Source organism: Lemur catta, chromosome 20 (genome assembly GCF_020740605.2).
Source record: "Lemur catta isolate mLemCat1 chromosome 20, mLemCat1.pri, whole genome shotgun sequence".
In the NCBI taxonomy this organism is placed as follows: domain Eukaryota; kingdom Metazoa; phylum Chordata; class Mammalia; order Primates; family Lemuridae; genus Lemur; species Lemur catta.
In genome coordinates this window covers 2936558-2950471 of record NC_059147.1, presented here as the reverse complement: position 1 = coordinate 2950471, position 13914 = coordinate 2936558, and the positions used below count along the sequence as shown (strand labels likewise).

General features: G+C 41.2%; 1 protein-coding gene and 1 pseudogene across 2 annotated transcripts in view; one reads left to right on the top strand and one right to left on the bottom strand.

The window, feature by feature from the left end:
• The first annotated feature begins 302 nt into the window (after window positions 1-302).
• Window positions 303-13914, top strand: part of SHCBP1 (SHC binding and spindle associated 1) — a 42580-nt gene continuing 28968 nt past the window's right edge. Inside the window, exons 1-4 of the mRNA XM_045533337.1 lie at window positions 303-442; window positions 4092-4259; window positions 4431-4546; window positions 5939-6147. Coding sequence (XP_045389293.1) covers window positions 340-442; window positions 4092-4259; window positions 4431-4546; window positions 5939-6147 — 596 coding nt within the window. The 5' untranslated portion in view covers window positions 303-339. The remainder of the gene's footprint in view (window positions 443-4091; window positions 4260-4430; window positions 4547-5938; window positions 6148-13914) is intronic.
• On the bottom strand, window positions 12761-13908 carry LOC123625136 (annotated as a pseudogene). The gene has a single exon (XR_006730411.1). The product of XR_006730411.1 is annotated as a high mobility group protein B1-like (transcript).

The window sequence follows — 13914 nt, the reverse complement described above, 5'->3', positions numbered from 1 at the left end:
ATGGCCGAAAAAAGTCTAAATACTATGTTTTTGACTCTCAATCCAGTGTCTTTTCCACTATACCTCACTTCCAGGCATGACTTGTTAGTTTTTCGAAAATCATCCCAAATTATGTTCCAATTCAACTTTGTCCAAGTTTGTCCTGGTGAGCCAAAGACCAGGGACGTGGAGAACAGCGGTCCGCCTGGCCAGTAGATGGCGCCGAGGCGCTGTCAGCAGGACTGGTGGAGGCTGCAGGGGGCGGGCTCTAATTGGTCCGAAAGCCTAGGCCCGTCTATCCAATCAGAAGCGCCTGCGTCATCACGTTATTGGTCGCGGCGGCCGCCCGCGGAATTTGAAATGGCTGCCGGAATGCTGACCGGTAGGGGCCCGGAGTCGGAGGCCATGGCGCCGGGGCGCACTGGCTGGGCGGCCGAGGAGGAGCCGGCGCCCCAGGGGGAAGGTGAGCACCCGCCCGAGAAGCCGCTGCTGGCGGTGGTCTGGGGCGTCGGGACACTTGGAGGGCGCCTGGGTGACGGGCCTTCCGAACCCGCTGGCCGGGGCGGCGGGGGCGGCTGTGCGAGGCCGGGACCCTCTCCAGGACGCCGCAGTCGGGAGGCGCCGGGGGCCGCTCCCTGCCCGCGCTCTCTGGCCTCGGGCTTCCTGAGACCGGAGGGAGTGGGGTGGAGCCAGGGATTGCCAACCTGGGTGGGCTTCAGGGAACTTTGAGCACATTCATCTTTTGTTTTTCATCTGCATCTCAAAGGCGACCCCGAATCACACTTCCCTTTACCGAAAAAGAAAAAAGTTTGAACCCTTGGCCTTGACAGCTTTCCTGTGCACCGAGGGCAGGCGACATGCCCAGAGTTAAGGGAGCCAACTTGGGACGGAGTCCAGAAATGGAACCCAGGTCTCCTAAGTCTATGTCCTGTCTACTTCCTTGTGGAGATTCCTTTATTTTTTTTTTTCTGACAGTTTAAGCTGGTTCACGTTTTTACTTTAACACTTTCCGTTGTGTTGTGTAGTGGAAAGAGTCCTGTGAAGTGAGAAAAACATAGCTGTGACATAATTATACTGCTAACCTTTCAAACTGGCAAAAGTGGCTTGGCTTCAGTTTTCCCATCTGGAAGACAGAGCCAACGGTTCTGCTTGTGGTGAAGATATAAATATAAATGATGTGTGAAGAGTAACATTTTCAAAGTCGCTGCTGTCAACGGAAAAAAAGCCAAACTCTGTAAAATAATTTTTTTTTTTTAGACAGAGTGTCGCTTTGTTGCTCAGGCTAGAGTGAGTGCCGTGGCGTCAGCCTAGCTCACAGCAACCTCAGACTCCTGGGCTTAAGCGATCCTACTGCCTCAGCCTCCCGAGTAGCTGGGACTACAGGCACGTGCCACCATGCCCGGCTAATTTTTGCTATATATATTTTAGTTGGCCGGATAATTTCTTTCTATTTTTTTAGTAGAGATGGGGTCTCACTCTTGCTCAGGCTGGTCTCGAACTCCTGACGTTGAGCCATCCATCCGCCTCGGCCTCCCAGAGTGCTAGGATTACAGGTGTGAGCCACCATGCCCAGCCCAAACTCTGTAAAATAATTTTAAAGAGATTTATTCTGAGCCAAATTTGAGGCTCATGACCCGGAGCCACGCCCGAGAGGCCTTGAGCAGGTGGACTCGCTGTGGCTGGGCTACAGTTGGTTTTATACATTACAGGGAGACAGGGGTTACAGGGAAAGTCATAAATCAATCCGTGGGAGGCAGACATTAGTTTGACCCGAAAAGGTGGGCCATCTCGAAGCCGGGGCTGACAGGTTATAGGTGGGTTTGAAGATTCTTTGGCTTGTAATTGGGTAAAGACATGAAGCTTTGTCTAAAGGCTTGGAATGTTTCAACATAAGGAGCTGTTTATCAGAGATGAGCCAAGGGACATATACTTGTTGCGTAGATTGAGGACCTGTACTGAGGACCTGTAGGTTTGTCTTGCATACCCTTAGGCCTGTTAATGGGTTACAAAGGATGTCCCCCTGGAGGGAGGGAGGCATGATAAGGCCTGTCTGACCTCCCTCCTCCTGGCGGGCAGTTTAGTTTTAGGATATTCCTTTGGCCGTGAGGGGGTCCATTCAGTCAGCTGGTGGGGGCGGGGTGAGCCCTAAAATTTTATTTTAGTTCACACTGCAAAGAAAGAACTCTTGCATGATATCATTTACATGTGGAATCTAAAAAAGCAGAACTTAGAGAAACAGAGTAAAACAGTGGTTGTCAGGGACTGGGGGTGGGGGAAATGGAGAGATGTTGGTCAGAGGGTACAAAGTTTCAGTTATGCAGGATGAATAAATTCTGGGGATCTAATATACAGCATGGTGTTTATAATACTGTATTGTGTATTTGAAATTTGCTAAGAGAGTAAATCATAAGTGTTCTCACTACACTCACACACAGGGTAGCTATATGAAGTGATGGAAATGTTAATTTGCTTTATTGTGGTAGTCATGTATATCAAAACATCACATTGTACACCTTAAATATATACAATTTTTATTTGCCACTTATGCCTCAATAAAGCTGGAACAACAAAACAAAAACAAAGCAGCCGTAAAGAATGGTGTTGAAGGTATTATTTCTTTAACAGACATATACTATGTGTATAGTTGGCACTGTTGTAAATGATTAAAAAATAATTTATTTGATCCTCTTAATTGAAGTAGGCATACTATTTTTATCTTTTCTTTATGGGTGAGAAAACTGAGGCACAGAGAGATTGTCACACAGCCAGTAAGGTATTGATGTCCTCTAAGGCTCATGTGTATCAGTGTTTGTGAGCGGTAGATCCTTGAGTACACTTTGGTCATCTGTGGGGTCAAGTAATTCTGGTGGCCTAAGCAGGAGCAGGGAAATGGAAAGAAGGAGAAAAGCAAGGGGGTTAGGGGAAGCAAGACTGCTGCTAATAATGGTTTCAAATACTTTCTGTGAAACCACCTATGGAAACTACTCTGCCAGTCTAAATGCTACCCTTAGCATTGTTTATTTAGAAGTCGTTTCGTTTATTAAAAACATCTTATTACACAAAATTATATACGCCACTGGCTGAATCATGCCTTATGAAACACAATTACACACAGCCCAAAGCTAATATGATTTGCATTTTCTTATCTTTTCCTTAGACACAGTCATTGAAATTAATGAGGAAGAACCTAGTAGGCTTAGTGAAATAAACCTTATGCATTATTAAGAATCTCTCACCCGTTTATTGAGGGGCCATTGAGAGACTGATATTGTAGAAAATAAAAGGGAGGCTTCAACTCGTTTGAAAGGGAGAGGGAGTATAGGAAATCAACTCCCTCTTTTAATCCAGCTTTATGGAATTGTTTTGGGAAAAAACCTGTAAGACATTTGACCGTTAAAACTTGCTAACTAAAGTAAAAATTGTAGCTGTATCCTTTGAAGGAGAACTTGGATGGTTTCCACTGAATTGAAAAATAACCCTCTACCGCTCCTCCGAAAAATGTCACAGAATAACAGTAACAAAAACCTAGCTTGTGGCCGGGCACTATGGCTCAGACCTATAATCCTAGCACTCTGGGAGGCCTAGGTGGGCGGATTGTTTGAGCTCAGGAGTTCAAGACCAGCCTGAGCAAGAGCGAGACCCCGTCTCTACTAAAAATAGAAAGAAATTATATGGACAGCTAAAAATATACAGAAAAAATTAGCCAGGCACGGTGGCTCATGCCTGTAGTCCCAGCTACTCGGGAGGCTGAGGCAGGAGGATCGCTTGAGCCCAGGAGTGTGAGGTTGCTGTGAGCTAGGCCGACGCCACGGCACTCTAGCCCAGGCAACAGGTGAGACTCTGTCTCAAAAAAAAAAAAAACCAAAAAAACCTAGCTTGTGAAAGATCTTAAGCTCTTACTGTTTAAAAGTAGAACTTGGATTTTGAGAAATATTTAGGTTTGGAAAACTAGTATCTTCTGATAATGATAGAGGTAAGTAGAACATTCATTTTCAAATCCTTGTTTGTATTTTGTTTGGAATTTCTAAGCAAGGATGTGAAAACAGAAGCACTCTATAAGCACTGGAAGTAGTTGGGATAGTTGAGTCTGCTTATTTTGTTGCTTTTTTTAGGTTTGTTCCAAGATGAAGATTCATGCAGTGATTGTAGCTATCATGATAAGCCTGGTACTAGTTTACAAAGTTTTGTGCTAGAAGGAAAAACTCCTTTCCCAGAAATTTTCCAAACAAGTCAACTTTTGTTCTATGAGCGATTCAGAGCCTATCAAGATTATATTTTAGGTGAGTAGGTTCTCTTTTTTGTTTCTTTTATCTTTAGTTTACAAGTAGATTGTCTATATCGGTCCCTCAGATTGCCAGTTATTGGTTCTGAGAAAGTGGATTGAAATGAATTTATTAACTTCTCTCTGCTTTATGCATTCTTAATTCTTACTGTGTTTAATTTGTTTGTAGCTGACTGCAAGGCCTCTGAGGTAAGGGAATTTACAGCTGAGTTCTTGGAGAAGGTCCTTGAACCATCTGGATGGCGGGCAGCCTGGCACACTAATGTGTTCAAGGTGTTGGTTGAGGTAAATTAATGTTGTTAAGACATTTGTCTCTAGCACTTCACTTCAGACTGTTATAGCCAAAGTGCTTATTTTTTAATTAAAGTTTATGAGCTGATTGAAACAGCATGTTTTTCACATCTAATTGCCATGGTGTATGAAGTGTTCCACAAATTTTAAAGGCAAGTGAAGAGAAACTATCAGGGAATTAAGGTGGTTTAAGTTTCAGTGTCCTTTGGCAAGGGGAACTAGATTATAAACCTATGAAGTGGAGGAGGTATTTGAGATCATTTAAAAAATAAGGAGGCCTAATTATGAAATAACAGTTTCAATTAATTTTTTACCTTCTTAGTTTTAGCCTATTAAGTAGCTCCAGAGGCATTTTAAAGAGCCCATTTGTTGCCTAGCAAATTTGTCGATACGTGGTTAATCTCTTGATAAAGTGTCCCATTGCAGAAAGTAAAAACAATCTTATTTTTCAACTGACTGAGCCTTTTACATTAAATTTGCACTCTAATTACAGCTGTGAATTTTTCTCAGTGTTTGTTAACTAGACCACAAAAAACCGCTGTTAAACTAAAATGTTAAACCAGGGAGTGTGAATGCAAGTTGTTGCTACAGCTCCTTCAGAAAATGGGGACATCACATACTGCAGTGATTATGTACGAGGCAGTGGGTTGCAGCTGTTCCTTGTGAATTTTTAAATTTTGGGTTATGCTAATATCTTTTGAAGCTCAGGCCTATTAATTTGGTTATAATAGTGCTTCCTTCTGCCCTCCATCAATTCCCTAAAAGCAAAGTCATTGTTTTAAAAGGGAAGTATGCCATTTCTTTGCTTGAAAGTCCTAATGCATTGCATTTACCTAGTGTTGGCTGTATGTCTTCTCATCGCCCCAGAGAACACATAAAATCCAAGCTCCTTCTGATGCCCTTCATGTCCTGATCTCCTTGCCCCTCTCCCCGACCTCGTCTCTTGCTGCTCTGTGGCCTGCCTCTCGCTCATTTCCTCCCTTTGGTTCCAGCAAGAGGCACTGCCTTTCTGCTCCTCCAGCTGCTAAGCTTGTCTCTGCCTTTTGTGCCTTCCCTGCTCTTTAGATGGCTGCTTCCTTTTCTCCCCTCTCAGCTCAGAGTTGACTTCTCCTGGCCATCCCAGCAAAATCAGATTACCACCCCTGTTAGTTATTATCTGTCATTCTCTGTTATTCTACTCCTCAGCATCTTGTTTATTTATCTCCCTGATACAATGTAAGCTCCATGAAGGTAGGAGCCAAGCCTGTCTTGTTTATCCTTTATATTATGGAAGAAGCCTCCTCGCCCCCATTTCATGCTTTAAAAAACTCAGGCTGTTAGTTGTATTTTATCTGTGTATCCTAATTTTGATTTCCATGTGTTAAGTCACATTACTTTAAATTTCAGGTCACAGATGTGGACTTTTCCGCCTTGAAGGTAGTGGTGAGGCTTGCCGAACCATACCTCTGTGAATCTCAAGTGAGCACTTTTACCTTGGAGTGTATGAACGAGCTCCTCAATCTGAAGGAACATCGGTTGCCCCTGCAGGAGCTGTGGGTGGTATATGACGATTCTGGAGTGTTTGACCAGACAGCACTTGCAATTGAGCATGTCAGGTAGGAAGAGAAGTTGATAAAAATAATCTTGTGGGCCGGGCGCGGTGGCTGACGCCTGTAATCCTAGCACTCTGGGAGGCTGAGGCGGGTGGATCGTTGAGCTCAGGAGTTCAAGACCAGCCTGAGCAAGAGCGAGACCCCGTCTCTACTAAAAATAGAAAGAAATTAGCTGGACAACTAAAAATATATAGAAAAAATTAGCTGGGCATGGTGGCGCATGCCTGTAATCCCAGCTACTTGGGAGGCTGAGGCAGGAGGATGGCTTGAGCCCAGGACTTTGAGGTTGCTGTGAGCTAGGATGATGCCATGGCACTCTAGCCCGGGCAACAGAGTGAGACTCTGTCTCAAAAAAAATAAAAATAAAAAAAATAATCTTGTGGATAGAAAGTTTGGATGAAATGAAGTAGTTCTGGTCTGTTAGACCCAGAGTTAAAACTCAAACTGTAAACTTGGTCATTGTAATATTTTAAAATATTCAAAGATAGGAGAATCTTTTTGAAATTAAAAAAATTTTTGGCCGGGCGCGGTAGCTCACACCTGTAATCCTAGCCCTCTGGGAGGCCGAGGCGGGTGGATCGCTCGAGGTCAGGAGTTCGAGACCAGCCTGAGCGAGACCCCGTCTCTAATAAAAATAGAAAGAAATTATATGGACAACTAAAAATATATATAGAAAAAATTAGCTGGGCATGGTGGCGCATGCCTGTAGTGCCAGCTACTCGGGAGGCTGAGGCAGTAGGATCGCTTAAGCCCAGGAGTTTGAGGTTGCTGTGAGCTAGGCTGACGCCACGGCACTCACTCTAGCCCGGGCAACAAAGCGAGACTCTGTCTCAAAAAAAAAAAAAAAATTTTTTTTAAATGCTTTAAATCATTTTCTGATAATTTCAAACTTACAGAAAAGCTGGAAAAATAGTAACCTTGAATGATGCAAGATTTAGGGGTGCCATCTTCCTACATAGTCAAAAATCTGAGTATAACTTTTGACTCCCCCCAAACTTAACTAATAGCCTACTGTTGACCAGAAGCCTTACCGATAACATAGTCAATTAACACATTTTATGTGTATTTATACTGTATTCTTACAGTAAAGTAAGCTAGAGAAAAAAAATTTTATTAAGAAAAATCATTGCTAGGCGTGGTGGCGCACTCCTGTAATCCTAGCACTTTGGGAGCCTGAGGCAGGAGGATCATTTGAGCCCAGGAGTTTGAGGTTGCTGTGAGCTAGGATGATGGATGCCATGGCGTTCTAGCCTGGGCAACAGAGTGAGACTCTGTCCAAAAAAGAAAAAGAAAAATCATAAGGAAGAGAAAATATATTTACTATTCATTAAGTGGAAGTGGATCATCACAAGGGTCTTCATCCTCATCTTTAAGTTGAGCTTAAAGGCTGCGGAGGAGGAAGAGGCAGGGTTGGTCTTAGAGGTGGTAGAGGTGGAGGGGTGAAAGGGGAGGCAGGAGAGGCAAGCACATTCGGTGTAACTTAGAAGTGGACCTGTGAAGTTCAAACCCATGTTGTTCAAGGGTCAAGTGTACAAACAATTCCTGTTTATCTTTCACCTGGTTTCCCTAAATGTTAACAACAGATATGGGATTCTTAATTGGTTTGTATATATTTAGAAACTGCCTTAAACATTGTGGATGCTAAGGCTTATGGTTGGTAAATTAGAATTAAGAGGACAGAAAGAAAGAGGAAAGGGAAAAAAGTGAAGATGGTTGTATACAATGATGTGTGCACTGCTCAGACTAATACACATTTTTTTAAGCATATGTCTAGTCAAAGAAAATGTTTTCTCAGGCTGATTCCAGGATCCTTAGGGCACGTGTTCATGCCTTTCAGCCTTTTTTGGCATAGTTATTTCCCCTTGTACAAGTGGACCCCTTATTCCATAAGTGAGAAAGCAAGCCCATACCTGGATTAATAAGTATGATTTAAAAACATTTTTCAGATAAATCTTTTATCAGATCCTGACACAGTTCTTTTGGATCTTCTGTATATAAGTATAGTCACTAAAGAAGGCTTACTTTTAGCTATTTAAAAATGGACTTCCAGGAACTGGAAGTCTGGATAATACATAATTATCATAATGTTAATAATGTTGCTTGGTGTTTTGTAGTTTAAAAAGTACTTTTTAATTTCTATACCATTAGTGAGTTACCTGGTTTTGTTGAGCTTAATTTGAATACTGCACAAAGAAGCAGGGTGTCTCAGTGCTTCCAGCATCTTATGGACAATTTCTAATTGTGTGCAAGAACATTTAACCCTGGATGTTCAGTATTAGGCCAAGCAATATGAATGTAAAGAACTGGTTTCTGTCCAGAACCAAATTAACTCCTTTATATTTCTCTCATTTTAAAAAAGTCTGTTAATTGAAGCATTTGAAGCTAAAGGAATAACTGATAAGTTTAGGAAATTAGTAATCAGGAAGCTAATATCTCCTACTGGGTATAGAAGTTGGTAGAAAGTGAAGTATCTAGAATTGGTAATGTTATTTGAAGAGGAGCCTGGTTAAATTTCCTCTTCATTTTGGGGGCTCAGATTCTAGTCAGTGCCCAGAGAAGGTCAAATTATGAGGGTTTTCATTTGCTCGTTGATTCAATACATATTTGAGTGCCAGTTCCTTAGTTGAGGGTGGGGTATGTCTGGTACATGAAATAGACACCACATCATACAAAGATATATATGTGATTGGAAATGACAATGAATGCTATGAAGAATTACAGTATTCTAAGACTAGGTCAGGTTGCTGTTCCATGATTATTTCTGGAGGACATGACATTTGAACTTGAGTCTGAAGGGTTAGCCAGGTAAAAGGGGTGGCAGGGGTGGAAGAGGGAGCAGGTTCAGGAGCTCAGTGGGTTTAAGAAGCTAAAAAGCTGAAAGGCTTTGTGTTTTAAAAGGTTCATTCGGACTGCTGTGTGGAAAATGAATGGAGGGAGATGGAATAGGGAGGCCAGTTAAGAGGCAAGTGAGACTAGAGTGGGGACATGGAGAGGACGGACAGAGGCTTACTGAGAAAGTGGAACTTGGTGGCCGAGTGGATATGGGGGATGAGGAGATGTGAGTGGACATGGGAGAAGTCAAGGCTGACTGCCAGGTTTCTGGCTTGAAGGAGTAAACACTGGAGAAGGTGCAGATATGAGTGGTGAGGATGATGTTTGAGCTGAGTTATGAAATGTAAATACAAGCTTGCCAGGTGGAGAAAGTGGGAGGCACTTCTGGCAGCCTGACCAGCATGTTACATGGAGGTTTGAAAGAGCCTGTGAAACTAGAAGTTTTGTATGAGGGCTCAGAGGCAGGAGAGGTGCATTAGAGTCAGATAATGAATCCATGTAATATTACCCAGCTCAGGACTTCATTCTGAGTCTAGCAGGGAGCCAGCAGACTTTTTACTGAGAAGAGGCATGCTTAGGATCATTTTTTAAAAGAAAGACTCTAGAGCGTGAAGAGATTGACAGCCTAATCTACAAGAATTAAGAGATAGCTTCATTTTCAGTGCTCCTTCCTTTCACAGCAGAACTTCTTGAAAGTTATACATAGTCACAGTCTGTACTTCTGCACATCCAGTAGTGCTTCTACCCTGGCTTCACAACTGAAATTGTGCTTAAGGTCACCAAAGATGTCCATGTTAGTGTATGCAGCTGACACTTCTCTAATCTCATCTTGTTTAATAACCTCTTGACCATATTCTAGCTGTTTGATCATTCCCATCTTCTTTTTTTTTTTTGAAACAGACTCTTGCTCTGTTGCCTTGGCTAGAGTGCCGTGGCGTCAGCCTAGGTCACAGCAACCTCGAACTCCTGGGCTCAAGCAATCCTCCTGCCTCAGCCTCCCGAGTAGCTGGGACTACAGGCATGCGCCACCATGCCCGGCTAATTTTTTTTATATATTTTTAGTTGTCCAAATCACTTCTTTCTATTTTTTTAGTAGAGACAGGGTCTTGCTCTTGCTCAGGCTGGTCTCGAACTTCTGAGCTCAAACGATCCACCCACCTTGGCCTCCCAGAGTGCTAGGGTTACAGGCATGAGCCACCGCGCCCGGCCATTCCCATCTTCTTAACTCACTCTCCTCTCAGTTTCTGCAATACCACTGTTCAATCGGTATCTTGCTGGTTCTGTCTTAGTCATCTTGGCCAGCTCTTGCTCTCATGCTCAAACTTTAGAATGTTGGAGTTACCTAGGGAACATTCCTAGGCTCTCTACTGTTCTTTCTCTAATCACCCTTGGGAACATGTTAGAATCACCTGGGGATTTTCCTGATAGATGTGTTCCAACCAGTACATGAAGAAGGAAAGATAGAATCAGAATATCAGTATTTTGTAATCACTAATGAAATAAAAGTGGTAGGCAGTGATCATCAATGACTGCTTTAACCATTAGGTAAAAAACTGATAGGGAACTTTGTAGCAGGGGGGATCAGGCTGACAGTATCTGAATCCATTGATCACACTTAACCTCACAAACAGAGATGGCCAGGCATTACAGTAAGTCCTCACTTAACACTGTGAATAGGTTCTTGGAAACTGATTTTAAGTGAAACAACATATAGTGAAAAAAAGTTTATCATAGCCTAATTGATGTAAACAAGAGTTAAAGTTCTTAGGGCATATTTCTGGTTATAAAAACATCAGCAAATTTCTCTTTTAAAAAAATTATGGGTACATAATAGTTGTGTATCCTGCAACTTTACTGAATTTATTTATCAGTTCTAATAGTTTTTTTGTGGCGTCTTTAGGTTTCTCTAGATATATGATTATATTGTCTGCAAACAAGGATAATTTGACTTTTTCCTTTCCAATTTGTATATACTTTATTTCTTTCTCTTGTCTGATTGCTTTGGTTGGAATTTCCAGTATTATGTTGAATAACAGTGGTGAAAGTGGTCATCCTTGTCTTGTTCCAGATCTTAGAAGAAAGACTTTCAGTTTTTCCCCATTCAGTATGATACTAGTTGTGGGTCTGTCATATATGGCTTTTATTGTATTCAGGTTAATTTCCTTCCATATCCAGTTTTTTGAGAATTTTTGTCATGAAGCGATGTTAAATTTTATTGAATGCTTTTTCAGCATCAGTTGAAATGATCATATGGTTTTTGTTCTTTGTTCTATTGATATTATGTATCACATCGCTGGAACCATTCTTGTATCCCTGGGATGAATCCCACTTGATCATGATGAATAATCTTTTTAATGTGTTCTTGAATTTGGTTTGCTAAATATTTTGTTTAGGATTTTTGCTTCTATGTTCTTCAGAGATGTTGCCTATAGTTTTCTTTTTTTGTTGTGTCTTTGTCTGGTTTTGGTATCAGGGTGATACAGGCCTTGTAGAATGAGTTTGGGAGTATCTCCTCCTCCTTGATTTTTTGGAGTAGTTTAAGTAAGATTGGTTTTAGTTCTTCTTTGAACGCTTTGTAGAATTCAGCAGTGAAGCCATCAGGTCCTGGGCTTTTCTTTGACGGGAGACTCATTACTGCTTCTATCTTGTTACTTGTTATTGGTTTATTCAGGTTTTGGATTTCTTCCTGGTTCAATCTTGGTAGGTTGTGTCTAGGAATTTATCCATTTCTTATAGGTTTTCTAATTTATTGGCATATAGTTGCTCATAGTAGTCTCTAATGATCCATTGGATTTCTACAGTGTCAGTTGTAATGTTTCCTTTTTCATCTCTGATTTTATTTATTTGGGTCTTCTTTTCTTAGTCTAGCTAAAGGGTGTGTCTGTTTATCTTTTCAAAAAACCAACTTTTATATTGATTTGTTTTTTGTTTCAATTTCATTTATTTCTGCTCTGATCTTTATTTCTTCTAATTTTGGGTTTGGTTTTCTCTTGTTTTTCTAGTTCTTTGAGATGTATTATTAGGTTGTTTATATGAAGCTTTTCTGCTTTTTTTGATGTAGGCACTTATTGCGGTAAACTTTCTCTTGTTACTGCTTTTGCTGTATCCCCTAGGTTTTGATATGTTGTGTTTTCATTGTCATTTGTTTTGAGAAATTTTTAAATTCCTTTCTTAATCTCCTCATTGACCTCAAACATAATATTTGTTTTATGTATATGGATACTTCAGTGTTGAGTGCATATATATTTAGAATTGTTGTATTCTCTTGTTGAATTGACCCCTTTATCATTATATGATGACTTTCTTTGTCTCTTTCTACAGTTTTTGTCTTGAAATCTATTTTATCTGCTAGAAGTATAGCTACTCTTGCTCTTTTGTGGTTTCCATTGGCAATGGAATATCCTTTTCCATCCCTTTGTTTTCAGTCTATGTGTATCTTGTCATTCAGAAGCACATTGCTTCATTTCCATGTGTTTGTATATTTTCCAATGTTTCTTTTCTTATTGATTTCTAGTTTTATTCCATTGTGGTCAAAGATAATACTTGGTTTGATGTCAGATTTTTTGAATTTTTTGAGACTTTTTTGGTGGCTTAACATATGGTCTATCCTTGAGGATAATCCATGAGCTGAGGAGGAGAATGTGAATTCTGCATCTGTTGGATGAAAGGTTCTGTGAATATCTATTAGGTCCATTTGGTCTGTAGTGCAGATTAAGCCCAATGTTTCATTGTTGATTTTCTGTCTGGATGGTCTGTCCAATGCTGAAAGTGCAGTCTTTTTTTTTTTAATAAAAAAAATTGTATTTACTTAGAAGCATTCAGAATGTCAACAAAAGAGCTGCAACTTTTTTTTGCAATTACAGAGTGGTATTCAGTTAACAGAACAACAATTATTTCGTATAAGCTGCATCAGAGACAACTGAAGATGAGAAAACTACCATCCCCATATATAACTAATTTGTGCTGTGCACCAACAAGAACCTGCTTTAAATTTCCATGCCAATTTACAACCCCCATACTGTGCCAGGCAAGGTTAGTGGCTACTGAAAATACCACCAGGACAGGGCTAGCTAAAGACACATTCAGTAGTGTGTTAACTATACAAAAAAAGACACTGTACAGTTTAAAAACAAATCTTACACAGCCTTACATTTCAATTTTTTTCTTTAAAAGGAGTGAGTTGTGTACAGGAGGGTTAAATGCTTTATAGACAAGAGAAAAAAAACTGCGCTAGAACCAACTTATTCATCATCATCTTCTTCATCTTCATCTTCCTCTTCCTCATCTTCCTCCTCTTCCTTCTTTTTCTTGCTTTTTTCAGCCTTGACAACTCCCTTTTTTGCTGCATCAGGCTTTCCTTTAGCTCAGTATGCAGTAATATCCTTTTCATACTTTTCCTTCAGCTTTGCAGCCTTCTTTTCATAAGGCTGCTTGTCGTCTGCAGCAGTGTTATTCCACATCTCTCCCAGTTTCTTTGCAGCATCACCCATGGATAGGCCAGGATGTTCTCCTTTGATTTTAGGGCAATACTCAGAACAGAACAAGAAAAAAGCTGAAGGAGGCCTCTTGGGTGCATTGGGATCCTTGAACTTCTTTTTTGTTTCCCCTTTAGGAGGGATATAGGTTTTCATTTCTCTTTCATAACGGGCCTTGTCTGCCTTTGCCATATCTTCAAACTTTCCTTTCTCTTTAGCAGACATGGTCTTCCACCTCTCTGAGCACTTCTTAGAAAATTCTGAGAAGTTGACTGAAGCATCTGGGTGCTTCTTCTTGTGCTCCTCCCGGCAAGTTTGCACAGAGAATGCCTATGACATTTCGCCTCTCGGCTTCTTAGGATCTCCTTTGCCCATGTTTAGTTATTTTTCCTCAGCGAGGCACAGAGTCGCCCAGTGCCCGTCCGGCTCTCACTTGCCCCGGCACTGTCTCTATGGAGCTCAA